General features: G+C 53.9%; 4 protein-coding genes across 6 annotated transcripts; 2 read left to right on the forward strand and 2 right to left on the reverse strand.

Annotated features, from left to right (window-relative positions):
* Positions 1 to 1096: 1096 nt before the first annotated feature.
* FIBP (FGF1 intracellular binding protein) lies at positions 1097 to 11512 on the reverse strand. 3 transcript variants are annotated; one of them, XM_015249901.3, is made up of 10 exons: positions 11324 to 11512; positions 10927 to 11125; positions 10616 to 10742; positions 9887 to 9987; positions 9246 to 9400; positions 8788 to 8896; positions 8647 to 8710; positions 8310 to 8396; positions 8125 to 8222; positions 1097 to 1515 (listed from the first exon to the last, which is right to left on the reverse strand). In XM_015249901.3, exons 1-10 carry the CDS (start codon positions 11406 to 11408, stop codon positions 1488 to 1490), a joined length of 1053 nt encoding a protein of 350 aa, XP_015105387.1. In that variant the 5' UTR covers positions 11409 to 11512; the 3' UTR covers positions 1097 to 1487. The 3 variants fall into 3 exon arrangements, with proteins under 3 accessions (XP_015105387.1, XP_006216784.1, XP_006216783.1); XM_006216722.4 differs by lacking the exon at positions 1097 to 1515 and adding an exon at positions 7654 to 7777 and having other exon boundaries at positions 9267 to 9400; XM_006216721.4 differs by lacking the exon at positions 1097 to 1515 and adding an exon at positions 7654 to 7777.
* On the forward strand, positions 3786 to 7459 carry CTSW (cathepsin W). The gene is made up of 10 exons (XM_006216720.4): positions 3786 to 4212; positions 4472 to 4556; positions 5345 to 5458; positions 5852 to 6006; positions 6112 to 6208; positions 6299 to 6379; positions 6467 to 6592; positions 6784 to 6848; positions 6929 to 7144; positions 7221 to 7459. The coding sequence occupies exons 1-10, from the start codon at positions 4126 to 4128 to the stop codon at positions 7329 to 7331; spliced, it is 1137 nt and encodes a 378-aa protein (XP_006216782.1). The 5' UTR covers positions 3786 to 4125; the 3' UTR covers positions 7332 to 7459.
* Positions 11513 to 13171: 1659 nt separating the features above from the next.
* Positions 13172 to 14486, forward strand: CCDC85B (coiled-coil domain containing 85B). The gene has a single exon (XM_006216723.4). The coding sequence runs from the start codon at positions 13639 to 13641 to the stop codon at positions 14245 to 14247; it is 609 nt and encodes a 202-aa protein (XP_006216785.1). The 5' UTR covers positions 13172 to 13638; the 3' UTR covers positions 14248 to 14486.
* Positions 14487 to 15087: 601 nt separating this feature from the next.
* Positions 15088 to 21297, reverse strand: FOSL1 (FOS like 1, AP-1 transcription factor subunit). The gene is made up of 4 exons (XM_006216724.4): positions 20679 to 21297; positions 18460 to 18657; positions 16574 to 16681; positions 15088 to 16167 (listed from the first exon to the last, which is right to left on the reverse strand). Exons 1-4 carry the CDS (start codon positions 20766 to 20768, stop codon positions 15748 to 15750), a joined length of 816 nt encoding a protein of 271 aa, XP_006216786.1. The 5' UTR covers positions 20769 to 21297; the 3' UTR covers positions 15088 to 15747.
* Positions 21298 to 24598: the final 3301 nt, after the last annotated feature.

A 24598-nucleotide genomic window follows, 5' to 3' on the forward strand; every position in this document is an offset into this window, starting at 1 on the left:
CACCCGGTCCCCCGCGGCGCCGCCCGGAGCCGCCTCCCGGCCCAGGGCCAGGGTCCCCTAGTGCTCGATCCTGGGGGCACTGGCCCTGATGCCAGACCCCAGACTCACTAGGGAGCCTCTAGGCCCTCACTTTGCACATCCCAATATGTCATTCTACGCTCCCAGATCCTATCTAATCTGCGCCCCAAGAATTCCATCCTGTGCACCCACATCTTAATGCCGGAGCCTCCAGACTCTTCCTGAGCCTCCCCGAATGTCATCCTGGGCAACCAGACCCCACCTGGGACTTCCAGATCCTCACTCTGAGCCCTCCGGAACGTTACTCTGGGCCCTCAGACAGTCTGGAAATACTAAATCTTCGTCCCGGGTCCCCAGACCCTTGCCCTGAGACTATACACTCTGTCCATCTCTGTCCCATTCTCCCCTCCATCCCCAGGACTTTCTTCAGCCAGGTGGTCCCTTCACTCCAGGACAGCCTCCTCTGAGCCCTCAGTCCGCGAGGCTACATCAGTCTGGGGAGGGGGCGGCAGTTCACTTTTCGCCCAGAATGAATGGAAGCCCCAGAGAAGGCAGGCAGGGCCGAACTAGGGAGTGCAGGACGCCAGGGTCCTGTGCCACCGCCTTCCTGGCCATCTCCCACCGGCATTCCCACCCCTTCAACACCCCGCATCCCTCTGCCCCCGGGTTTCTGCCTCCTCTCCGAGGCCAAGGGAGCGCCTCAAGGGGAGGAGTTTGGGCGGAGCTGGCTCCCAGGAAGGGGCGGGGTCTCGCCCTGCCCACGTCTCAGGGCGGGGCCAGACGGGAAAGGGACGCGTGTCCAGGGATTCCTTGCCTGGAGGCAAACAGCTTGTGGGAACTACAGAGCCCTTAGTTCCTTCTCCCACCCCAGTTTATCCTCACGATCGCCTTTTAGCCCCTCTGGCCGAGGTAGGGGGTATGCAGAGGAGAGGACATTCCGGTGGGTCCTGAAGTGAGCCTTCCGGGTTCAGGGTGAACTGGAAAGCGCCTCCCCAACTCCCAAATCCTTCCACCATTCCCCCCACGCCAGGTTAGGGCGACGCTAATAATAGTTACTTAAAAGCAAAAAGACAGACAATAACAAGTGTTGACGAGGTTGTGGAGAAATTGAAACCCTCATACACTGTGGGTGGGAATGTCAGATGGAGCAGCCGCTGTGGAAAAGTCGAGCAGGTCCTCAAAATGCTACCACATGACCCAGCGATTTCACTCCTAGGTATATACCTGGGGAACTGAACATATGTCCACACAAAAAAATCTGTACACAATGTTCATAGCATTGAACCAAATTATAGAACCAACCCAATGCCCATCAATTGATGAATGGATTTTTTAAAAGTGTTCATACTGTAGAATATTACTCAGCCATTAAAAAGGAATGAAGAACTGACATGTGCTATAACGTGGATGAATCTTGAAAATATTACACTAGATGAAAGAAGCCAGACACAAAAGTCCGCATATTCCATTTACGTAACACACCCAGAACAGGCAAATCTGAAAGACAAAAAAAAAAGAGTTTTAAAAAATTTAACAACTAAAAAAAAAAGAAAAATTGAAAAAATGTTTAAAAGAAAAAAATGGAAATAAATTTGAGAGAAATAGATCGGTGTTTGCCAGGGGAAGGGGCACAGGGGAGTGACTTCTAATGGGTATGGGTTTCTTTTGGGGTGATGAAAGTGCTCTGAAACTAGATAGTGGTGATAGTTGCACAATTAAGTAAATATATGAAAAACCACTGAATTGTATATTTTAAATGGTGAATTTTATGGTATGTCAATTATGCCTCAATAAACCTGTTATTTAAAAATATAATAAAAATATAGTTCTTTATTAACAAGATCTAACCATTCCAGGCACCAATGTGCACCACATGTAATTCTCCTGCCAAGCCAGGGAAGGGGTGTCATTATTACCCTATTTCACAGGTGAGAGAGGCGAGATTTGTCCAGGCACAGCCAGAGTGGTAAGGACAGGATTTGAACTCAAGTCCCTCTGACTCCAAGACTCTTTGCCCCACAGTAGAGCATGAAGGATCCACCATTTGAACACCTACTCTGTGCCACTCGTGGTGGTCAATGTTCCACAAAGTGTCATTCCAGTTAAAGGAATCATTGCTGCCATTTGGTGATGAGGATCTGAGGCCCAGTTGGGAATGACTGGGTAAACAATTTGGCAATTCAAACTTAGACATGAACCCCCATCTTTGCACAATTAGGCCTGGGTGCACCTGCCGCTTGGAGTTGCCTCTGGGACCCTAATGACTTTCCCTGCCTTCATCCGTTCTGCACTGGAGCACAAGGCCTTATCTTGGTTAGTAGCACTCTCCTACCGAGTCTTGGGCTGCAGGATGAGCGGGTCAAGAGCCAATGAGTAAGAGTTCATTCATTCATTCATTCATTTAGCAAATGTTATAGAGTGGCCACCATTAACCAGGCTTTGTGCTAGGCACCAGGGACACAGCACTGATCAAAAAAGACCAAAATCTCCTGGCATCCTGGAACTCACATTCAAGGGAGGGAAGGAGAGAATCAAAGAGGAAGGCCACCCAGCTCAACATCCCTAGACCCTCCTCCCCTCACTCTCCCAAATTTTCACAATCCCTACCACCAGAGACTCATTTTATGACATCCCCTTTGGTGCCCATACTGGGACCTCCAGCTCTGAGAGCTGACATGGGGCCTTAGTCATAGGTCACATGCAGCCAAAAGCAGCTCAGCCTGGGACACATGACCGGGATCTAGACCCATACAGCCAGGTACGCCTCTGTGGATGGCCTGTCTAATGCATTTTAATAAGGAAGCATCGCTCTTTTTTCCAAATAGAGGAGTCCCTTGACTTAATATTCAGTGTGTGTGTAGTGGAAGCTTAGGTGCAGCAAAATGGGGATTCACAGTTTTGGGAAGATTCCTAATGAATGAAGGAATGAGGTAGTGAACACATGAGTGAATGAATCCCAAATCAGAACCCCCCTCTCTTCCCCCACTCCCATCCCCATGGAACCCAAAGAAAGACAGTTTTTCCCTCACCCATCTCTGGTCTTGGATGCTGGTCCCTAGCCTGAGGCCCATGTGGGAGCTTCCCAACCCAAGGATCCACTTAAAACCAAGGCAGAAGTAACAGGAGTTAACACCCCTGCCCAGCCCTTGGCCTCTGGTCTTGCAATGTCTAAGATGCTGACCCTGTTATTCTTCTGCCCCCTCATCCCCATCCCCAGACTGTGACAGGAATGAGGAACAGGAGGTAATAGCTGCCACTTGCTGTCCCTCAAACCCTGCACAGGAAAGTGTGAAACCCACAATGACCAACCACTCAGTCAACAAACTCCCACTGAGCCAGCTCTGTGCTGGGCCCCTTTCTGGGTGCTGAGGATGCACGTGCAGCACTCTGGTATGGTTGGGACACAGATGCCAAGTAGACACAGGCACCTCGGGAATTGAAGGGCTGCTGGTTACATCACAGGCTGGGGGAGTGGGAAGGCTTCTTGCAGGTGACCCTTGAGCTGACCAAGCTTTGTGGAAGGATAGTGAGAGTGCTTCCTGGAGGGGCACTGACCACCCTCCATCCTCCTCAGTCTTCAGGGGCCTGTGGCTCCCCACTCCATAGCCCCCTGGCTTCCCCTGAAGGCACTGATGGCCCTATATTGTCACTGCTCATGTAGGATCTGTCTCCTCCTGTCTCATTAAGGATAGACCCCTCTCAGTACCCGTGGAGTTGCCCAGAACGAAGTGGGGAGAGACTCTGTTTTATTTTGTTTTTAATTTTTTAAATTCTTTAACTTTTTTTTTTAAATGGAGGTATTGGGGATTGAACCAGGACCTCGTGCATGCTAAGCGTGCACTCTACCACTGAGCTATATCTTCTACCATTTTTTTTCTTAAAAAATTTTTTTTCAATTCAAAGAGCCTCTGTTGAATAAAGGCATGGTGTGGGGAGCAGGCAGGCAGGGGGCTGTGTAGGGACAAAAGCCTGAGGGCCTCTTGTGCTCCTTGTGCTGGGGAACCTCCCCAGCCTCGTTTCCCCCTCGTGGCTTTTCCAGCCCCGCCCTCTCAGCCCCTACAGCTTGGTCTGCACAGCTTCCTGCCCCATACACTAGCCTGCGGCATCATGGCACTAACTGTCCACCTCTCCTGCCTCCTAGCGCTGTTGGTGGCAGGCCTGGCCCAAGGCATCAAGAGCTCCCTCAGGGGCCAGGTAAGTACCTTCATCCCCCTCCCCATACCCTCCCCGTGCCTGGGGGTCACCCCTTTGGGAAAAATGCCTTGTTCCTATTTAGAGGGAGCAACTGAGGCTGGAGAGGTGACTGGCGTGCCCAGGCTCACACAGGGAGAAAAGCAGGCTCACCAGCTGCCCCCCAGCCCAGTCCTTGCATGGCTGGGTGCTAAGGTGCAGTCCCAGCCATGACTCCTCCCCTCCTCCCCACCCCTACCCACTGCCCTTGGTTTTTCCCCAGGACCCAGGTCCCCAGCCACTGGAGCTGAAAGAGGTCTTCGTGTTGTTCCAGATCCAATACAATCGGACTTATTCAAACCCAGCAGGTATCACAGGGCACGTATGTCTCCAGTTCAAACCCCCTTCTCTCATTTAATAGATGAGGGAATCAAAGCTCAGGGTGGGGAATGTGCTTGGCCAAAGCCACTCTGCAGGACAGTGACAGGGCTCGGGTTTCCCCAATGCACAAGTGGGGATAGGATCATTCTTGGCTATTAACCTGGAGGGAGGTGGCAGTTGTAGGGGGTCTGACTGGTCTGAGAACACTTTACTTCCACAGCCACTTTCCTGTGACTCCAGGCGGCAGGCAGGAGACCACCAGCTAGTCACGAGTCCACTCAGCAAACACCTGAGGATACTCATTTTGTCCCCAAGCTGGGGATTCCATCTCTAGCCCCAGGAGTTGCCAGCCATGCTCCTGCAGGGCTGGATCTCATCTCCCGCCAGGGGTGGTCTGTAGGCACTTTTCAGCCCAGGCCATGGACCTGTACCCCACCCTCCCCCACCATGTTCCAGCCACAGACTTGTGGTCGGAGGTGTGAAGTAGAGATAGAGGAGATAACCTGACAGGAAGCTGGTCTCTGACCACCCACCTTTCCCCTGAGTTACTATGCCTCTCGACCCTTTACCTGGCTTCTTCCTCTGGTGGGCAGACACCCCTTCCTGCCTTCTGGGAAAACATCCCAAGTGGTCTGGGGAGCCACTTAGCCCAGGTGTCTGTAGTGGGGTCTGCAAGGGCCTCAGGAAGGGAGCAAGTGCTCACCTGGGCAAGTGTGGCTATTTCCTGCCCCTGGGAGCTTGGGAGCCAGACTAGAGCAACCTCCTTTTGGTCCAGAGTACGCTCGCCGCATGGACATCTTTGCCCAAAACCTGGCCAAGGCTCAGCGGCTGCAGGAGGAGGACTTGGGCACAGCCGAGTTTGGGGTGACTCCATTCAGTGACCTCACAGGTACTGGGACCCCCTCCCAGCCCCTAGCTGGTAGGTGGGAAGCAGAACCTTCTTCAGAGATACTGGCAGATGGACAGGGCAACCTTGTGGCTTTCATTTCTCAGAGAGGCCCGGTGGACCAGAGGCCTGAGTGCTTGTCCCGAATCATAGAGATCCAGGGCAGGAACGCTGCAGGCCTGTGTCCCAGACCAGCTCAGGGGGAGGCAGCAGGTGAAGGGGCGTGCACCACAGCAAGGATCTCAGCCTCTCTCTAGGCCTCAGTATCCTTGCCTTTCTGTCTCCCAGGGTATTAAGGGGACACAAACAGCTGGGGATGCGGCAAGCTGGAGTGGGAGGCAGAATGTGGGTGAGGGGGTAAAAACTGTGAACTTAGCGGCCCCATTTGTCCCCCAGAGGAGGAGTTCAGCCAGCTCTATGGGAATCGGAGGGTGCCTGGAGAGGACCCCAGTGTGGGCAGAAAGGTAGGGTCTGAGGAGTCAGGGTGGTCAGTGCCCCAGACCTGTGACTGGCGGAAGAAGGCTGGCATCATCTCACCCATCAGGAACCAGGTATCTGCTCTGACCCAGCCTGGCCCAATCTAGCCCTGGAGGTGGGAGGGGGAGGAGAGGGCAAGGCCTGGTCACCTTACCCTGCCCCCATCCTCTCACCACTAGAAAACCTGCAAATGTTGCTGGGCCATGGCGGCAGCTGGCAACATCGAGGCCCTGTGGGCCATCAAAACCCACCAGTCTGTAGAAGTCTCTGTACAGGGTATGGCTGGGGGAGGGGACCTGTGTGACTAGGGCAGTGGGGGGGGTGTGCCTGAGGCCTCGGCACTCACAATGTCCCTTCCTGCACCAGAGCTGCTGGACTGTGGCCGCTGTGGGAATGGCTGTGAGGGCGGCTTCGTCTGGGATGCGTTCATAACTGTCCTCAACAACAGTGAGTGCCTGCTGCTCTGGGCAGCTGTGCGGTGGGAGGTGTTCAGGGGCTGAGCTGAGACTCCTTCCTGGCCTTGCTTATCCCCAGGCGGCCTGGCTGATGAAAAGGACTACCCATTCGAGGGTAAGGTCAGAACCCACAGGTGCCTGGCCAAGAGGCACAAGAAGGTGGCCTGGATCCAGGACTTCATCATGCTGCAGAACTGCGAGCAGAGTGCGGGCAGGGTGGACACTCGGGGAGAGGGGAGAGTGACAGGGACAGGCAGACCAGGACTGACGGGGCTACAGACACAGTGTAGGGGTCTGGGACAGGGCAAGGGGGCGGGAAAAAGAAAGAGAGACACCTGTGAGTCAAGAGTAGAGGGCACAGGGCAGGCAGGGCCTGATAGCCCCTTCCATCCCTAGGCATTGCCAGGTACTTGGCCATCCACGGCCCCATCACCGTGACCATCAACATGGAGCTACTGAAGGTGGGGCAGGGTAGGGAATGGGGCAGGGGGAGGGGCACATGGGGGAGGTGGCCCCAGACTCCGCCTCTCTGCCCCTGCAGCAATACCAGAAGGGTGTGATCAAAGCCACACCTGCCACCTGTGACCCCCGGCTTGTGGATCATTCTGTCCTGCTGGTGGGTTTTGGTAAAACCAAGTCAGCAGAGGGCAGACGGGCAGAGGCGATCTCATCCCAGTCTTGTCCTCGTCCTCGTCCTCGCCACTCTATCCCATACTGGATCCTGAAGAACTCCTGGGGGGCCAACTGGGGTGAGGAGGTGAGTGTGGACTGTTGGGGGGGGGCAGGACAGGCCTCTCCCCATTGTCTGGCCCTGATGTCCCCTAACTTCCTAGGGCTATTTCCGGCTGTACCGAGGGAATAATACCTGCGGCATCACCAAGTACCCATTCACTGCCCGAGTAGACCTACCTGCAAAGAAGCAGAAAGTCTCCTGCCCTCCCTGAGCCCACCTGGCTGCCCTCAGCTCTCTCCTGCTATGCCAACTACCCCCTTGCCCACCCCACCCCTAGGAGTTTGGCTTATTCTCCCGGTGTTCTTGCTACAGATTGAATAAACCAAGACAAGACCCCCATCTTTGGAGTAGACTCAGCTTGGGTGGGGAAGTGGATGGGAAGTGCATAGATACCATTCCCTGACACATCCTAGTCCCTGCAGGGCCAACGTATACACACATTCTTACACACTGCGACACTTAAGAGACACACACATGCACACCTGCACACATTCCCACACATGGACCCATATGTGCACCCACTCACAACCTCCTCCAAAGTCATGGCAACTTTATTGTCAGTGTGGGCAGAGGGGTGGGAGGGGGCCTCAGTCATGATAGAGACGCAAAAGGCAGCCACGGAGGGTGCCCATGTAGCGGTCCCAGAGGGCCTGGTGCCTGCAATGATAACAATAACAGTAGTGGCTGTTTCCTGCCTCCTCACCATGTCATGACACTGTCTAAGTGCTCTACACAACTTCACTCGTTTATTCCTCAAATATTCTTATGATCTCTGTCATTATTACTCCCAGCTTATGTATGAGGAAACTGAGGCACAGACAGGTTAAGGAACCTGTCCAAGGTCAGGTCCCAGCTTCTAAGAGGTGGAGCTGAACCCTAGTCAACAGAGACTTCCACCCCCAGGGTGACAGAACAGGCATCTCTGAGTCTGTAAGAGGGCTAGGCCCTGGCATGAGACTGGCTGGGGTGAGGTCAAGCTGGACAGGAGGCCTGGGGTCTCTCACCGGAAGCCATCCAGGGAGTGGACCGACGCTGAATACTGATTCAGGAAGAGCCGTACATCATTCAACGGCCAGTGGTCTGAGCGGCAGGGTTCTATGAACTGTGGATCAAAGGTAACATCTAGCACTGGTACAGCCCAGGGACAGGCCAGGAAGGGGATCAGAGGGCAGTGGGCAGGACAGCTCACCTTCTCCACGAGGTCCACAAACAGGTCTCTGACATCCTTAGTGTGGGTCAGCTTGGCGGCCACATTCACCAGCCCCCGGGACAGGTTCTGTGGGGCAGGGAGCCTGGGAGTTCTGCCTTCTGCCCCAGGGGCTGGGGGCTGAGCCCATATCTATCCACCTCCCTCAATCAAATAACTCCCCAAAGTTTAAGACGTGGCTCCCCCCTCACAGACAGGCAGAGGGAGCAGCAGCGCCACCTGCCGGTCAGTCTCAGGCATGAGCAGACTTGCCCGGGTGGACAGTGCTCTGGAGGCTGAAAATCCCCAAAGGACAGAGAGGCTGGCTTGGGCCACAGACCTTGAAGTTGGCTTCCATTTCAGAGAAGACACCAAGCTTTCCCCGGAGGGCAGTGCACACCAGGCTGTAGGGAGACAGAGTCAAGCCCAGAGCCTCCTGGGCCCCCACTTCAGGCCCTGCCCCATGGACCTCTAGAGTCACCTCTTATGCAGGTCCAGAAGGTCCTTGTCAGCCACAAGCACCTTAAGCTCCTTCAAGTCCTGGAGAAACTCCTTGTCTAAGTCCATGTCCATGTCGTCTACCTGAGAGTCTAAGTGAGGCCCACAAAGGGAGTTGGGGCAGGAGATAAAAACCCCTCCTGTGACATCCTAAGCCTTCCTCACCCACCATCTCATTACACCCCATGAGGCAAAAAAGGAAGTGAAGTGGTAGAGGGGCGAAGTGAAGTGGTAGAGGGGCGGAGTGACTGGCTGGCCCCAAGCCATAGAGAAGCCGTGGCCCCTTGGTCTGCACACAAGGTATGTGTGGGAACACTGGACTGTGAGCAGAAGCGGCTGGGGAGGGCCCCTGAAGAAGAAAGGATGCTGGGAACGGAGGCCTGCAGGAGAAACTGCTCGTGGGGAACCAGGACCTGAGAAGGTGAGGGGGTGTCCAGGCACCTGGGTCAGTGGGGGCCTCACCCACGGCTCCAAGAGTCCAGTTCTGGATCATGAGCTCAGCACAGAAGGCAAAGTCACCAAAGCTCAGATACTGCAGTTTTTTCTTCCCTGTCTCAAAGCGATTATTGGCAAAGAAGACGATGGCTGCATAGTCCCTACAGGGAGAGGAGAGTGGGTCCATCAGGGCTTGAAATTCCTTCTTAGCCAGCAGCTCCCACCTGCAACATCGGCTGGGCATCCAGGTTCAGGCCTATCTCTACCCTAACTCACTGTGTGATGTGTTTCAGGTCCCTTCTCTCTAGGCCTCCTCATCAGTGCAGAGAAGGTTTCAGCCCAGGTCTCCTAAAGGACACAACAGGAGACTGCCAGGGTAATGGCTACCATTTACTGAGTCCTTACTAAGTGGGGCAGTGCCATCATGGCCTTTACACTGACACCTCACAACAGCCCAGGTGGTGAACGGCCAGGCTGGGATCTGAACCCAGGCCAGTCTGGTCCAAAGTACAGACCAGGAGTGGGATAACCATCCCTGCAGCGCGGCCAGGAGGTTAAATGGGTTGTGGGGAATGTGGACCAACCTTGGGAGCAAGGAAGGAGTGTTCAGGAGGGGGAGACAGCTGGCTCCCCGGCTGGCCCCTCACCTGGCTAGCCGGTCAGACAGGAGGAAGTGTTGCTGGATGTTATCGACCAGGGAGCCCCGCATTTCCTCCACCACCTTGAAGACTCGCTTAAAGTTGTCAAACTGCAGGGCAGTTAGGGGAGGGAGGGAGGACTGGTCAGAGGTTGCTCACCCAACAAACTGTTTATTGAACATCAGTCTATCACCTATCCAGGCAACATACACTGACTTAACATTTGTTGTTCCTTCAACAAACTATTACTTAACACTTGTTATCAACTCAACAAGCGTTTACTAGCTTCTATCATCTTGCCTCAGATAAATGTTTACATACTCTTATCTCTAAATTCACCCCTATTTTAGCATCATGCCCTCTGGTTCTTCACTAGTTCGTCCTGGAAATGACTCTCCTGGCTAAGCTCCAGGAACTCAAAAAGAAAGCCAGGGGCTGGGGAAATGTAAGCCTAGAAAAGCTGGCAGGGACAGGATGACAGGAGAGTCTGAAGGTCAAGGCCAAGGAGCATGGCTGCTATCCAGGAGAGAGTAGGAGCCAATGAAAGTTTATGAGCAGAGGAAAGCTATGGTCAGATCCGGGCTTCTGAAAGTTCACTCTGACTGAAAAGTAGGGGATGGCTTGGAAGGGGCAAAAAAGAGAAGGAAGGAGAGAGGATATGAAGGAGGAGGCTGGAGCTGGGGCAGTGACCAAAGGGATAGTGTGAAGGGGCAGACTGCAGATGGATGCCGTGTCCACCTGTCTCCGGCAGCTCTTGAGGGTGATGCCTGTTTTGGTGCTGATGTCATCCAGGTCCTTCTTGGTGCCCTTGGACAGCTTCTTGCCTAGGACCTCCCGCACAAAGGCCTCGTCAAAGGCATAGTACCTGTGAGGAGTCAGAGAACACTGCTGATTTTCCATAAAGGAGGAGAAAGGAGGACGGGCAGGACCTGGATTTGGTTCCTTCCGGCCTGGGTAAGTCCGGTCCCTCCCTGGGTCTCATTTTCAGTCCGCAAAATGGGTATATGGCCAGACTGGTTGGCTTCCCGACCATCCCACCAAGCGAGCACCTTTCGATAAGCAGTGCCTGTCGAGAGGGCGGGATCTGGAAGATGAGCTGGTGCAGCAGCTTGGGCGGTGCGTGTAGCAGGCGCTCGAGCATGTGGAAAGTACGGTAATGGTCCATGGTGTCGCTCTGCAGCACCGCTGCTGTGGCGCCGGTCTGCTCCAGGATTCCCGAGCGCACCCTCAGGGCCACCGCGTCGCTCACTGGGGAGTGAGCGCCAGCATCAGGCCCCGCCCCGCTGACCCCAGAGGCTCTCCAGGGATTCAGCCCCGACCCTAGGTAGCCTGTACTCCCAGGCCTCTGCCCACTGCCGTCTAGGATGTCTAGTCCTGGCTCTGCCCCCTCTCCCATCCAAAACAACGCTCTGCCCGACTGTCTCCCCCAGATGGCACCCCACAGACCCGAGTAACCGTCCAGCCAGAGGCGATACACGTCCTCGTCGATGAGGGTCGTGTTCCCCACGAAGATGTCCAGCTCGCTGGTCATAGCGATGCCCGAACCCGGGCGCTGCCGCAGCGCCCCAACAGGAGCGAGCAGTGCCCGGGCCGGGCGCGCCGCCGCCGGGCCACTTCCGGGAGCGTAGATATTCGGCTCCGGGCGCCCGGAGCCAGAGAAGGACCACTTCCGGGACAGAGCGCGTTCGGGTAGGAGGGGCGAGGAAACAGGCAGAGGCGGAGGCGCTAGAATAGCCCCTCCTCCCAGCGGAGGGGGACTCAACAGGCTTCTCTGTCTCCACCTCACCCCACCCTAACCCAGGCTGGGTTTGCTGGAGGACGTCCAGAGTCCAGGCCTCCGGCGCGTACCCCCTGCCCTAGCAGCCTCCACCTTCAGATCCTCCTGGTTTTTCTCTGCCCTTTTGGGGACCTCCTTACTTTGACCTGTATCCTAAATTTAGGGGCTTCACAAGGCTCTATCCTAAATCTTTTCTCAGCAAAAAATGTGTCTCACTCGTCTTCAAGGTCCCTTGCTGGGAGCCCCTCAGTCCATTCTGTGGATGAGCCGCTCTCCTGAGCATGGGGCAACTGCTCTCATAGTTTTAACACTTCCTCCCCTAAACTAACGAATGACCTCTCTTATTCTGCAGCTTAGACCTCTGCCTGGAAGTCCTCATCCAGAGGACTATCAGTCTGTGACTCTCTCCACCCGTCCCCCACAGGCTGCTCAAAAGCCAGACAGACCTGTTGGTCTCCCCAGTCTGTTTCGTTCCTGCATTGTTATCTCAGTAACAGCCCCAACATCCACCCTGTTCTCATACCAGAAACCTGGGCTTTCTCCCAGACACCTCTCTCCCCACATTCAGTTCTACTGATTTGCCTCCTGAATTTTTCTAGTATCTATTTTGTCCTCTCCACCCCTACTGGCACTGTCCCAGCCCAGTCCTTCTGCATAGCTCTCCTTGCCCATTGACACAGTGTTCTTAATAATCTCTCTGCCTACACCCCCTCCCTATGGTCCATCCCACACAGAGCAGCCCAAACAACTTTTTTAATGCATATTTTAAATTAAAAAATTTTTTTGTTTCTTTAAAAAAATTTTTTTCCCCTTTACAGAGGCATTGGAGATTGTGGATCTTGTGCACACCAAGTACCGGCTCTACCACTAAGCTATACACCCCCACCCCCAAATGCATATTTTAAAATGTTACTCCCCTCCTTAAATCCTTACTGGCCTGTGTAAATGCTCCAGTCTGGTTTTGAAAGCCCTTTAGAATCTGGCTTCTGACTACCTTTGTTGCCTCCCTCCCTCTGTTACCACTTTCTCTATGCACCTGCTTTCAAAGCAAAATCAAGATACTCTCACTCTTCAGAAAGCAGCTAGGCCCTTTCAGACCCAGCGACTTTCATCATGCTCTTTCCTCTTCCTGAAATAGCTCTCTCATTACTTGCCAAAGTTTTACACATTTTTCAGGGCCCCTCAGATATCACCTCTTTGGGGAAACTTTTCACGGGCGGGGGACGGTCCGTCGGAATGAGTTCTTCCTCCATTTGCTTCCTGTTTAACACTGCTTGTCTCTTCTGCCTTGTTACGACCTCTCTGAGGAAAGTGCAAGGATCTTGATCAGAGTTTATTTCTGCATGGGCCTTACACACAATAAAGGTTTACTTAACAAACGAATCCCTTGTATGCCCCTCCCACCGGGCAGCAAACGCTCCGTGAGAGGGAGGGTAGGCTAACGGTGAGCCAGTACGTTGGGACTTCGGGTACCGAGGACTGGGGGAGATGCTCAGTTATCGGAGATTCTCGAGTTCGAGCTGAGCTAGGAAGGATGGAAAGGCGATCCGTCTGAGTTCCGTCGGTAGGGTGGGCAGGAGAGTCGGGGGCCGACACCCGAGTCTTGGCTCCCAGAAGGAATCGAGAGGTCTATCCTCGAGCTTGAGGAGGTTTGGGGTTGACTGGCACGTTGGTCGGTGATGCCGGTACCAGACTCCGCTGTCCAGAATGGGCAGGGAACAAACAGTCTCTCTCTCTGGGTGCTCAGGCCACGCCCCTTTCCTAGGAGGCTTGCCAGGATTGGCTGTCCTTCCTTAACGTCATGCGGTCCCGCCCCGGCGCGCGCACCGCCGCGTGCCCACCCCCGCGCGGCTGCTGCAGCCTACGCTAGCTCCACCACAGACTGTCCGCGGACCGGGTTCCCGAGCCCAAGCGGCGCGGAGCTCGTCGTGTGGCTCCTGGGCCGCGGCAGCGGGCAGGCGATGCTCCAGAGGCCTGAGCAGCCATGGAGGCCGAGACGGGCGGCCTGGAGGAGCTGACGGATGAGGAGATGGCGGCTCTGGGAAAGGAGGAGCTGGTGCGGCGCCTGCGGCGGGAGGAGGCGGCGCGCCTGGCGGCTCTGGTGCAGCGCGGCCGCCTCATGCAGGAGGTGAATCGGCAGCTACAGGGTCACCTGGGCGAGATCCGCGAGCTCAAGCAGCTGAACCGGCGCCTACAGGCCGAGAACCGCGAGCTGCGCGACCTCTGCTGCTTCCTGGACTCGGAGCGGCAGCGCGGGCGTCGCGCCGCGCGCCAGTGGCAGCTCTTCGGGACCCAAGCATCCCGAGCTGTGCGCGAGGACCTAGGCGGTTGTTGGCAGAAGCTGGCCGAGCTGGAGGGCCGCCAGGAGGAGCTGCTGCGGGAGAACCTGGCGCTTAAGGAGCTCTGCCTGGCTCTGGGCGAGGAGTGGGGCCCCCGCGGCGGCCCCGGCGGCTCGGGGGGCTCAGGCACTGGGCCTACACCCGAGCTGGCCTTGCCTCCTTGCGGTCCCCGTGACCTGGGCGATGGAAGCTCCAGTACCGGCAGCGTGGGCAGTCCCGACCAGTTGCCCCTGGCCTGCTCCCCAGATGATTGAGGGCACAGCTTCGCGCCGACGCCCGCTCAGATTGCTTCCCAAGCGCCGAGACTGCGGCGAACCTCGGGACCTGGACGCCGCCCCGTTTGTGCACGAGGGGCCGCTGGCATGGACTTAGAAACCCTAAAACTGAGGAGGGCCCCTGGCTCTCGCTGGCGGGGCAGCAGGGGGATTGGAGGCTGGAGCGGAGGGACTTGCTGGGGGCTGGGTGGGGTCTAATAAACTGAGACGGAAGCAGAGCCCGTGGCCTGGGCAGCGTCTGTTTGGGACTTGCCGGCGTTGAGACGGGGGTGGGGACGTTGAGACAGAGTATCATTCCCATAAGGAGGGACTGCAGAACTAAGATGGAAGACCCCCATTACTTCAATCCTGGGGCGGGATATGGGACCATTGTAAGCCACTGGGCCCCCCTATCTGGCTGGCCCCAGGACAGGCCGTGATCCGGCCCCAGAAGTGGCTCCAGCTCCCTTCCCGGCTCCTTCCTGTCCAAGACAATGGGGCAGGAAGCAGGTGTTGGGGGCCTAAAACCCACTCAGCTGCCTCCCTTGAGGCTGGAAGGGGCATAACAGCGCCCTCTGTGGCACACGCGAGAGCACTGTGGGCCCCCACCAGGAGGAGGATGATAATCCTCTTGATTTGGCACCCCAAGGCACTTCTCTTCCTCCTCTCAATCCTGGAGATGAGGCGGAACAGATGTAGCCTCATTTGTCAGATGAGAAAGTCGAGGTCCAGAAATATCAGATAAATTGTCCAAGATTGCATAGTGAGTTGGTGGAGCTGAGACGGCTTCTGGCTCCAAATGTTCTCCCTTTATCCTCTCGGTCCAATGAAAGCAGGCCAGAACTTCAAGCCTTTTATTCCATTTTGGCAGGTTTGTATAAAAATACGATCTTTAGGAAAATAAATAGCTGCCTTCGCTGTGGAGGCTTGGATTCCTTGGAGCTAAAGTCTTCTCAGAGCTGGGGGCTGCAAGTCAGCTCATCACAGAAGCCTCTGGCACTCTCCTGAGCTGTTTCATTTAAGAGGGGCTGGCAGAGTGTCCTGGTTCAATAACCTGGTGCTGCTGGCAGTGGGGCTGGGTGAGTTAGTGTTCTAGGCTGGTAGAGTATCACCTTCTATCAGGGATAGGGTTGGGTGGATCACAGGAAGAGGGTGATGAAGACTAGAGGGGTGGTCTGCAGGGACTTAGGGCTCCAAAGGACTTCTGGGGATCTATAAAGTCCCTTGGGAGCTGCCAGGAGTTTTCTTGCACAAATGGGAAATATTTTGTCTCTGTTCTAGTGCAAATTGTGCTAGAGAGTCCGGCTCTAGAGAAACAGTGGGCAGCTTTGTTGGCCCCCAAGCTAGCTCTACCAGGAAGCAAAATAAGCTCAGTCTCATCTGGAAGGAAGAAGAAGAACCTGCTGGGGTTGAACATGGGATATGATCCAGACCAGCTGGACCAATGGGTGGGGAGATGTTGGTTAGGGTGGCACCTGCAGGGAGGGGGGCTGGAGTGCTTCATAAGGCTAGGAGGGTTGGGGAGCCAAGGGGGTCAGAAGATGGGTCCCCACTGCTGCTGCTACTCCTGCGATGGGCTGAAGCACAGGGCTCTGGGGTGCTGGGGTAGGTGAAGACAAGACTGGTAGTGAAAGGAGTCAGGGAGGGTGTGGTCATGAGCGTGGGAGTGTGCAGTGCTTCGGGTTCAAGCACAGGCCCTGGGGAAAGGGAGATACAAGGCACAGGGTGGGAAGGGGCTGGTGGGCTGCTGGTGCCACTGGCAGCGCCTGTGCCGCTGGTGTCGCTCTCCTTGGCCCCTTCTGGGATTTTGCAGATGGGGCGGTGGGCCTCTAGTACCAGCTCCAGGCGCTCCTTCTGCTTCTGTAGTTCCTCAATCTCTCGCTGCAGCCCGGATTTCTCATCCTCCAGTTTGTCGGTTTCCTATGGAGGGTCAGGAGAGGAGTCAAGATGAGAGCCTAATACCGCGCAGCCTCCCTGAGTGGTAGTGATTGGGACGTTGTTGGAGGCGGGGGAAATGGGGAGTCTCCTGCGGTCTGGACTACAACTCCCATGAGCCCCTGGGAGAAAAATGGGCACGACTCCCGTCAGACCCGGGGGCTGAAGGAGATTGTCGGGCCCAGCTTCAGATCTGCTCTGTTCAGAGTGATTCGTGCAACTAATTTTAAATCACTTCTTCCTTGTCGGAGTGCTCTTCTGACAGGGAACTGGGGGGAGGGGACTTTATATACCGGCTCCCCCTTAGGCTCCGCGGGCTCTTGGGAACTGGGGCCCCTCTGAAGTTGTGTGGGCCGGTACCTGGGCACCCTCCTCACTCGCCAGTGCTCACCGCCTGCAGGAAGTCGGTCAGTTCTTTTCTCCGGTTCCTGCACTTGGCCGCGGCCAGCTTGTTCCGCTCTCGCCTCACTCGACGGCGTTCCTCCTCCTCGGGGCTGATCTGGAGAGTAGAGTGAGCAGAGAGGGGGACCCTGTGCTATTGGCTGCCAGGCCCTTGCCTCGTGCGCTGGCCCGGTGGTAGGACCCTGCTGGAGGGCATGGCAGCTAAGGGGAGCCCTCAGCCTGCGCTTTAGGGACCATTGCCCCCCTACTGGTTTCCTGCTTTAGTAAGCTTGGTTTAGTCAAATTTCCTCCCAGCTTTTCCCTCCTGATTCCTCTCGGAATGCCCTCCTCTGTCCTTCCACGTATCTTAACCCTCCTCATCTCCCAGGACTCAAGATGCCCTCGCCTCCCTGAAGCCTTCTTTTATTCTGCAGCCAGAAGGGTCCTTTACTCCTCTGAGCCTCTGGGGCCAGGACACTCTTTTTCAAAGGACCCCCATTTTTTTTCAGTCTCTTGATAACCAAGTCTCCTCTTCCCCAGGGGCTGTAAGCACTAAGTGGGACTAATGAGCGCTGCTAAGTAGTTAGTTATTCATTGGGAATCTACTATGTGCCAGCTAAGTGCTCTGCACAGATTCTTAACCCAGCTTTCTGTGTAAGGAACTGAAACCCAGGGAGGATAAATAACTTGTTTTGTGGTTCCAGGGCAGAAACAAATCCATTCACTCTATTTAACATTAAGTAAGAGGCCAGCTGACTGAGACCACCTCCCCCAAAAGGACCCTACTCACAGCTCACAGCTCACAGCCCCAGTGCAGGAGTACCCAGGATCAAAGGGCCACCCTCAGGACAGGGCTGAAGGAAGTCCAGGAGCCTGCCTCTGAGGCTTACACCAAGGTCTCCTTCCAGTTGGTCACAAAGGCCAGCCATTCTGTTTCTGGGAAATCCACCCATGGTTGATCACACATCTTTCCCAGGATCCTGACCTCCCTTCCCATCCTCTGCCCTGCTGTCAGAACAAGCACTTTAATGTGCAGACCTCAGCCCACCAGTCTCATATACCAAAATGCTGCAGGGAGAGAAAAGAGGAGCCACTCCTTTAAAGACCCTCTAGGTCTTGTTTGTTTATTTTGGTTAGGACTTTATTAGCAGTGTGCAGGCAGAATGGCTGGGTTGGTGGTGGGGCATGAGTTCCCAGCACACCTTGCTTCAAGCCTTCTCTTAGCTCCTGGTGAGACAGTGTGGCTTGGTGGTTAGGATCTGACTGTAGAATTGGAAAGACCTGTCTCATTACTCACTACTTGTGTCATCTTGGGCGAGTGACTTTACCTCTCTGTGCTTTCATGTCCATGGCTGTAAAATGGGGAAAACCAGAGTACATTCCCAATAGGGTTTTTTGCAAGAATTAAATGAGGTAGGGAAACTGAGCCCCAGAGGGTAGCTGAAGGGAACCCTCTCCCTTCTTTCTCTCCCCCAGCTATGTAGACAGCATAAGCCCACATTCTCCATACCTGTCATCAGGTGGAGACCCTCTGCTGTCCACATAGGTTTCCACATATACACCTTACACATTTTCATCTCCACCTCCATTCCTGCTCCTGCCATCCTCTCTACCTGGAATGTCCTTTCCTTCATCTGTCTCTATGAAAATCCTACCCATCCTCCTAGGCTAATATGCCTCCACCTCCAGGAAGCTTTCCCTGATCCAGAAGTGACCGATTTTCCCTCTAGGTCTCCCTAGGGGCTCTTATCACTTTCTTCCTTGGCAAGTAGTCACCACTAGGCCTCTTCTCCTCACCCACCTTCTAAGCCCGTGTTCTTCTCGACAAGAACTCATCTTCTGCACCTCAGCACCCCTGTGGGCACAAGAACCTGTGCAAATGCCTCTGCTCCTTACCTGTTCATAGGGCCGGCGACGCACTCCTGGAGTTGGCCCCAAGGCCCGGATGACTCCTGGCCGGGGCTGTGGGGGGCTGTACTGGGGGTAGGCCAGAGGCCTGGGGTAGCTGCTGGGTTCCAGGAAGTGAGGCTGCACCATCCACTGCAGCTCCTGGCTGCCACTCACAGCGTTGATGCTTGGCACGAGGTGGAACTTCTGAAGGATAAGATATGGAAGACCAGGGATGAGGTCTGTGTGGACTGAGGGGCTTCCAGGGGACAGAAGCCACACTGCTGTCCACCCTCAAGGCAGCTGCTGGTTCTGAGAGATCAGAGAGCACAGCTTGGCAGCCAGAGACTGACTGGCTGACAAATCCCTACTCATGAACTGTGTGACTTTAGGCAAGTCACATAGCTTCTTGTGCCTCTAGTTCCCCTAGCAGAGCTCATAAAGTGTGAATTCCAGGCACTGTCCCAACCACTTTACAAATACTGACTCACATAATTTGCACAACAGTATCTTCATTTTCAGACAGGAAAACAGTCGTCCATGGACACACAGCCAATAAGTGGGAAGTGGGGTTTGGGCTCAAATGGCCGGGCTTAGACCCTCTCCTGCACCCTGCCTGAGTCCCATCTGCACAAAGAGGGTAATGACAGCTCCTAACTTCGAGGGTGACTCTGAGAATCAGGTGACAGAATGTGTGTGACAGAACCTGGTAAGTAGCAGGTGCCCAACATGCAGGGGCTGTGGAGGGCAAGAGCCACTGCTCTGGGTTCAGGCTATCCCAGCTTTTATCTTACCTCAACCACTTACTGGCTGTCTGGGCAAGTTATTTAACCTCAGTGTGCCTCTGCTTCCTCATGTTTAATACTGCCATAGGTGAGGATTACAGCATTTCAGTGACACTAAGAAGTACCTTTTAGTGACTCTGAAATCAGTTTAATTGGCAACTTTAAAAAAATGTTAGTGGTACAAAATAATGGTGAGTTTTAAAATCAGTGGGGTCTTAGATTCTGTGAAATAAGGTAAATGAGGTGGAAACTGCCCAGCTTGATGCAAGGCTGCATAGTTTGCACTCCAGGTCTTACCTGCCACGATTCTCTTTCAGCCATAAATGTGAGGAATGAGTTGAAATGGGGGCTCAGGGTTCAGAAGGAGAACTGGGTTCAAGCCCTGGGGCTGGGCCCTGGGTGTGGGCACCCAGTAGTCCAGGAAGAGCCCCACATGCCCAGGCAAGTTTAGACAGAAGTGTCCCCGGCTCAGCAGTTCAGGCCCAGTGGCCTAGTAACCCAAGTTCCGGGCCGAGGTACCGCCGGCGGCATCTCCGCTCCCGAGGTTGTCCGGGCCCGGGCCGCTCCGGGCCAGGAAGGGAGGGGCGCCCCGGGTGAGTCAGCCACCGTGACTCGGCCTCCGTGACTCGGCGGAACGGACGCTGCTCCTTCCCTCCCCTAGCGACACGTGCTCAGGGCCCCTCGACAGGAAATGGGCACCTGCAGCCTCCCAGGTCCCCCCAGCCGGCAGCGGGCGCCGTTCGGTGCGGAGAGTCGGGGGCGCGGGAGTTGCCCACCACACGAGCTTTCGCACGTCCCGGCACCTCGCGACCTCTACCGGCCCCATCCCTTAAAATGGTCACGAACAGTCTCCTGGAACCCACCAGGCTCGACTGCGCCGAGATGGGGATAAGGATTTGGCGACGGGGTAGGCAGGGACAGACAAACGGGCGGACACAGACAGACGATCACAGCTTGCCGAGGATTGCCAGTATGTTGGGGCTGGCCTGCGGGTGCCCAGTGCGTGGGGACGTCTTGGCCGCAGCTCAGATTCCAGATCTCGGAAATTAAGTCCAAGATGGATCAGACCCTCTGTGATCCTGTCGGGGCTAGGACTAATCACGGACTAAGGGACCACTTCTGACGCAGATGGAACAAAGAAATTAGCGGTGGACAGGAGGAAGGAAAGAAGGTAACAGAGACGGAGGGACAGACAGCAGAGAGGGGAGTGGGGGAGAGCGAGAGAGGGGATGTTCGCAGATTGTTCAGCCCGCTGTGCGCGTTCCCCTGGGCCGTGTGGGAAGGAAAGTGTCCCCTAGACCCCGGAGAATAAGCAGGATCCGCTGCCACGGCCACGAGGCCCGTTCCTCACTCCTGTTCCCGGCCCCAGTCCCTGAGTGTGCTGGAGCGGACCGCACATCCCAGGAGCTGTCCTATGGACCACAGGCGTCGGGTTCCTCTCACCTGCTGGCCTGTCGCCGGGGGCTGCGCCGGGCCGCCGTACGCACCACCGGTCCCGGAGCTCGGTCCGGGTTCCCCGAAGTCTCGGAACATGCCCTGGGCTGGCTGCTCTGTGGGGTCCGCGTCGGCGGCTTCGGTTCTGACTCACTCGCTCCTCGCGGATTCTTTTCTTTTTATGAATGAAAAGTCCGCGGGCTGAACCACTTCCACGGAGGAGGGGGGCGCGTTTCTCAGCGGCGCTGGTCACCTCGGGGCTCCACCTCTTCAGACGCGCTGCCTTTTGCTAGTCCGCCCCGAACTTTTCGTCGCCTCCTATAGTCCCGTAGCCGCCTTTTGGTGGGGAAAAGGGGCGGACTTGGCGTCCCCCGGCGACAGATCCGCCCCCTCTGACGTAGCTGCCCATACATGGTGCAATTTCCTCGCCGCACCCAGGTGGAGCGAAGGATTCCCCGGCGGCTTTACGCACCTGTGAGCAGCCGGGCGCCCCGCCCCGCCCCGCCCCGTCGGGCTCAGCCCCGGGGCTCTGACTGATACCCGGCCACCGGCGCTGGGAGCCCTCTCACTGCCTGGTCTGGCCTCAGTGTTTGCATCCATAAAATGGGACGAAATAATCACATAGTGACCTTGCCACACGTGGGAGGCTGGAATGAAGAATGTGAAAGGGATCTGGAAACTGTAAAGTGGATTATAAATGTGACTGATAATAATATATTGTTATCAAATGGGTGCTTATTTCATGCCGGGACCCATGCTACTGCCATCCAAGTCGCCGTGTAAGGCCCTTCCGCAGGCATTGTTGTAAGGTTCAGGTATACTAAAAAGTGAATAAATGACAAACTAGGGTTACAAAAACAGTGTGTATATATATATTTTTTGATTTTTAGAATGTTTTTTTTGAAATATAGTCAGTTTACAATGTTGTGTCAATTTCTGGTGTAAAGCACAATACTTTAGTCTTATAGGAACATACATATATTCATTTTCATATTCTTTTTCATCAAAAGTTACTATAAGATATTGAATATAGTTCCCTGTGCTATACAGTATAAACTTGTTGTTTATCTATTTTTGAATATTTTAGTGTAAAGTTTAAATGCTTATGATGACAAGTTCACGCTTTGAACTATCTGCAAATACAATGCAGTATAATTGCACTACTCACGGGATAATTTTAGGAGCTATGATAACTTTCAATTCAGAACCCCTGTAAGCAGTGAGAGCCTGGACTGGGACACAGTTGTCCCATGGTCTGATAAATGCCATCTTCTTTAAAGACTATAGCTGCTCTTCCGGGACTGTGTGGTCATCAACCTTGTTTGTAGATTATGTCAGAAGTCTGTGTGAATGTGAGGTCAGGGTCAAATGTCAACAACCAAAGATCAACAACCCTGGGAGGTAGGTGCCATTATCATCCCCATTTTACTGATGGGGAAACTGAGGCTGAGAGATGTTGAAATGAAGCGCCTAAGATCACTAAGCGAGTGGCTGAAGCTGGTTGCCAAATCAGGACTATGGGAGCGCCAAGCCCAAGCTCAGGCCAAGATTTTCAAAGGCCTCACAGATACTTTTTCACATATGCAGAATGTCAGTGCTGAGAGGACCACCCTAAAGCTTCTTCTTTACCTCTTCCCATTCTACAGATGAGGAAACTGAGGCCCAGAGAGAGTAAGGAGCTGCCAGTGTCACACAACCACAGACAGAGATCTTGGCTCTCCTGCTTTCCTTGGTATCTCCATTTGATCAGCTCCAGTTTTGTCCTTAGGGAAGGAAGATTTCAGGAAGGTGAGGTCCTGGGCTGCCTTCCTTGGGGACAGCGGTCAGGGTCTGTGGATGCATTCAGGACTTCAAGCCAAGAGACCAGCTTGGCCCTGGGCTTCCAGTCCCAGAGCTACCATTTTCTGTCTCTGTTACCCTGGGCGGGTCACCTTCCCTCTGAGTCCTAATCCCAGTGGGAACAATTGAGCCTCCTGCTGACCTCATGGGGCTTCTGTGGGATCAATGAGATCACAAATGTGAAAGTGCTTTGTAAGCTGTAAAGTGACGTGTACTTAGAAGGCGGTTACCAGCCTGGCGCCTCTCCCTTGCCCTTATTCTACTCAATGCTTGTCATTCTCTAAAGGAAAAAAACGAACAGTTTAACCAGAATGAGAGCTATACGGGAGTGTGTATATGTGTACGCGCGCGAAAGAGAGAGAAATTTTTGAGGCAATGTGACTCTGAAAACGAACATAGATGCTGGAATCACGCAAGCCTGGGTTCTGAGTTTGAATTCTGGTTAGGCTGCTCACCAGCTGTGTGTCCTAGATGAGGCACACAATCTCTCAGAGCCTCATCTGTAAAATGAAGACATAATGATAACTGTATATTGATAACATCTCAGGCCTGTTGGAGAATAGATATAAAGTAATGTCTTATGCTTATTAAAGTGTATAGTAAGAACTTGACAAATAGCAAAAATAAATACACATGTTAAAAACCCTAGGGTGGGAGATTTGGGAGCTCTGATCACATGCTAAGGCACTTATGCAGTCCACATGCACGCAAGTGTATACACACATACACTAGCTGGTATCTATTCTCCTTGGCTGAGCCCAAGCAGGACAGGTCAAGGTGACATAGGCAGCCAGTTGGTGGCAGATGTGAGGCCTAACACAGGTCAGCCTTGACTGCATCCATCTGCCAGCTCCAGAAACACCACCCTGCCCCGCTCCCCAAGCAGCCTGGGGCAGTGACTGACAAGGGTCTCAGGTCTCAAGTGTGTGTGTGCGTGTGTGTGTGTGATTACATGACTCTGAAAGTCCCTTCCTGCTCTAACCGTCAGTGAAGCCACAAGGAGGTCCTTTCAGAGGCTGCACATTCCAAGCTCCTCAGTCACTAAATCCTGTCTCGTGGCTGCAGTAACGTTCCTGGCCCCTGACCTCACCAGCTCTCACCCAGGGAGGCCAGGCAAGAATCTTCGGGGGCCACAATGATTTCGGGAGTCTGGGACTGGGAGGTCTGAGACACCCAGGCAGCTGTGTGAGTCTGGCTCCATCACTTTCCGTCTCTGAACCCCAGGGAATCCCCACCTCCTGGGACTGCAGTGAGGTGAAAGGAGGCGATGAGTGAATGTGCTTTGTTTGCATCCAGTAGGTTCTATTTGTTCCCCTAGAGCTTCGGAGGTGACGTTTGTATTTTCCAGTTTCCATTCCCTTTCTACATTAAAGTTTATTTTTAAAATTGAGGTGAAATTCACAAAATATTTCAATTAGCCATTTTAATGTGTCCACTTCAGTGGAATTTTGTGCATTCACAATGTTGGGCAATCACCACTTCTCTCTAGATTCAAAACTTTTTAATCATCCCAGAAAAACACTCAGACCCATTAGGTAATCACTCCCAAAACCCCCCTCCTCTCATCCCCTGGTAACTACTAATCTGCTTTCTGTCTCTATAGGTTTGCCTAATCTGGACATTTCATATAAAGGGAGTTATACAATTTGTGACCTTTTACGTATGATTTCTTTTATTTAGGGTAATGTTTTCCAGGCTCATCAGTGTTGTAGCATGTATCAACACTTCCTTCCTTTTTATGGCTGAGTAATATTCTATTGCATGGATATACCACAATTTATTTATTCAACGGTTGATGGACATTGGCTTGTTTCTACTTTTTGGCTATTATGAATAATGCTTCTATGGAAACTTGCATACAAGTTTTTGTGTGGACATATGTTTCCATTTATCTTGGTTATATACCTAAGAGTAGAATTGTTGGGTCACATGGTAATTCTGTTTAACTTCGTAAGGAACTGTCAGACTATTTTACAAAATGGTTGTTATCATTTTACATTTCTACCAGCAGTGCCTGAGGGTTCTAATTTCTCCACATCCTTGCTAACATTTATTATTTTCCATTTAAAAAATACAACCTAGAGGGTATG

This window comes from Vicugna pacos, chromosome 10, assembly GCF_048564905.1.
Source record: "Vicugna pacos chromosome 10, VicPac4, whole genome shotgun sequence".
Taxonomy (NCBI): Eukaryota; Metazoa; Chordata; class Mammalia; order Artiodactyla; family Camelidae; genus Vicugna; species Vicugna pacos.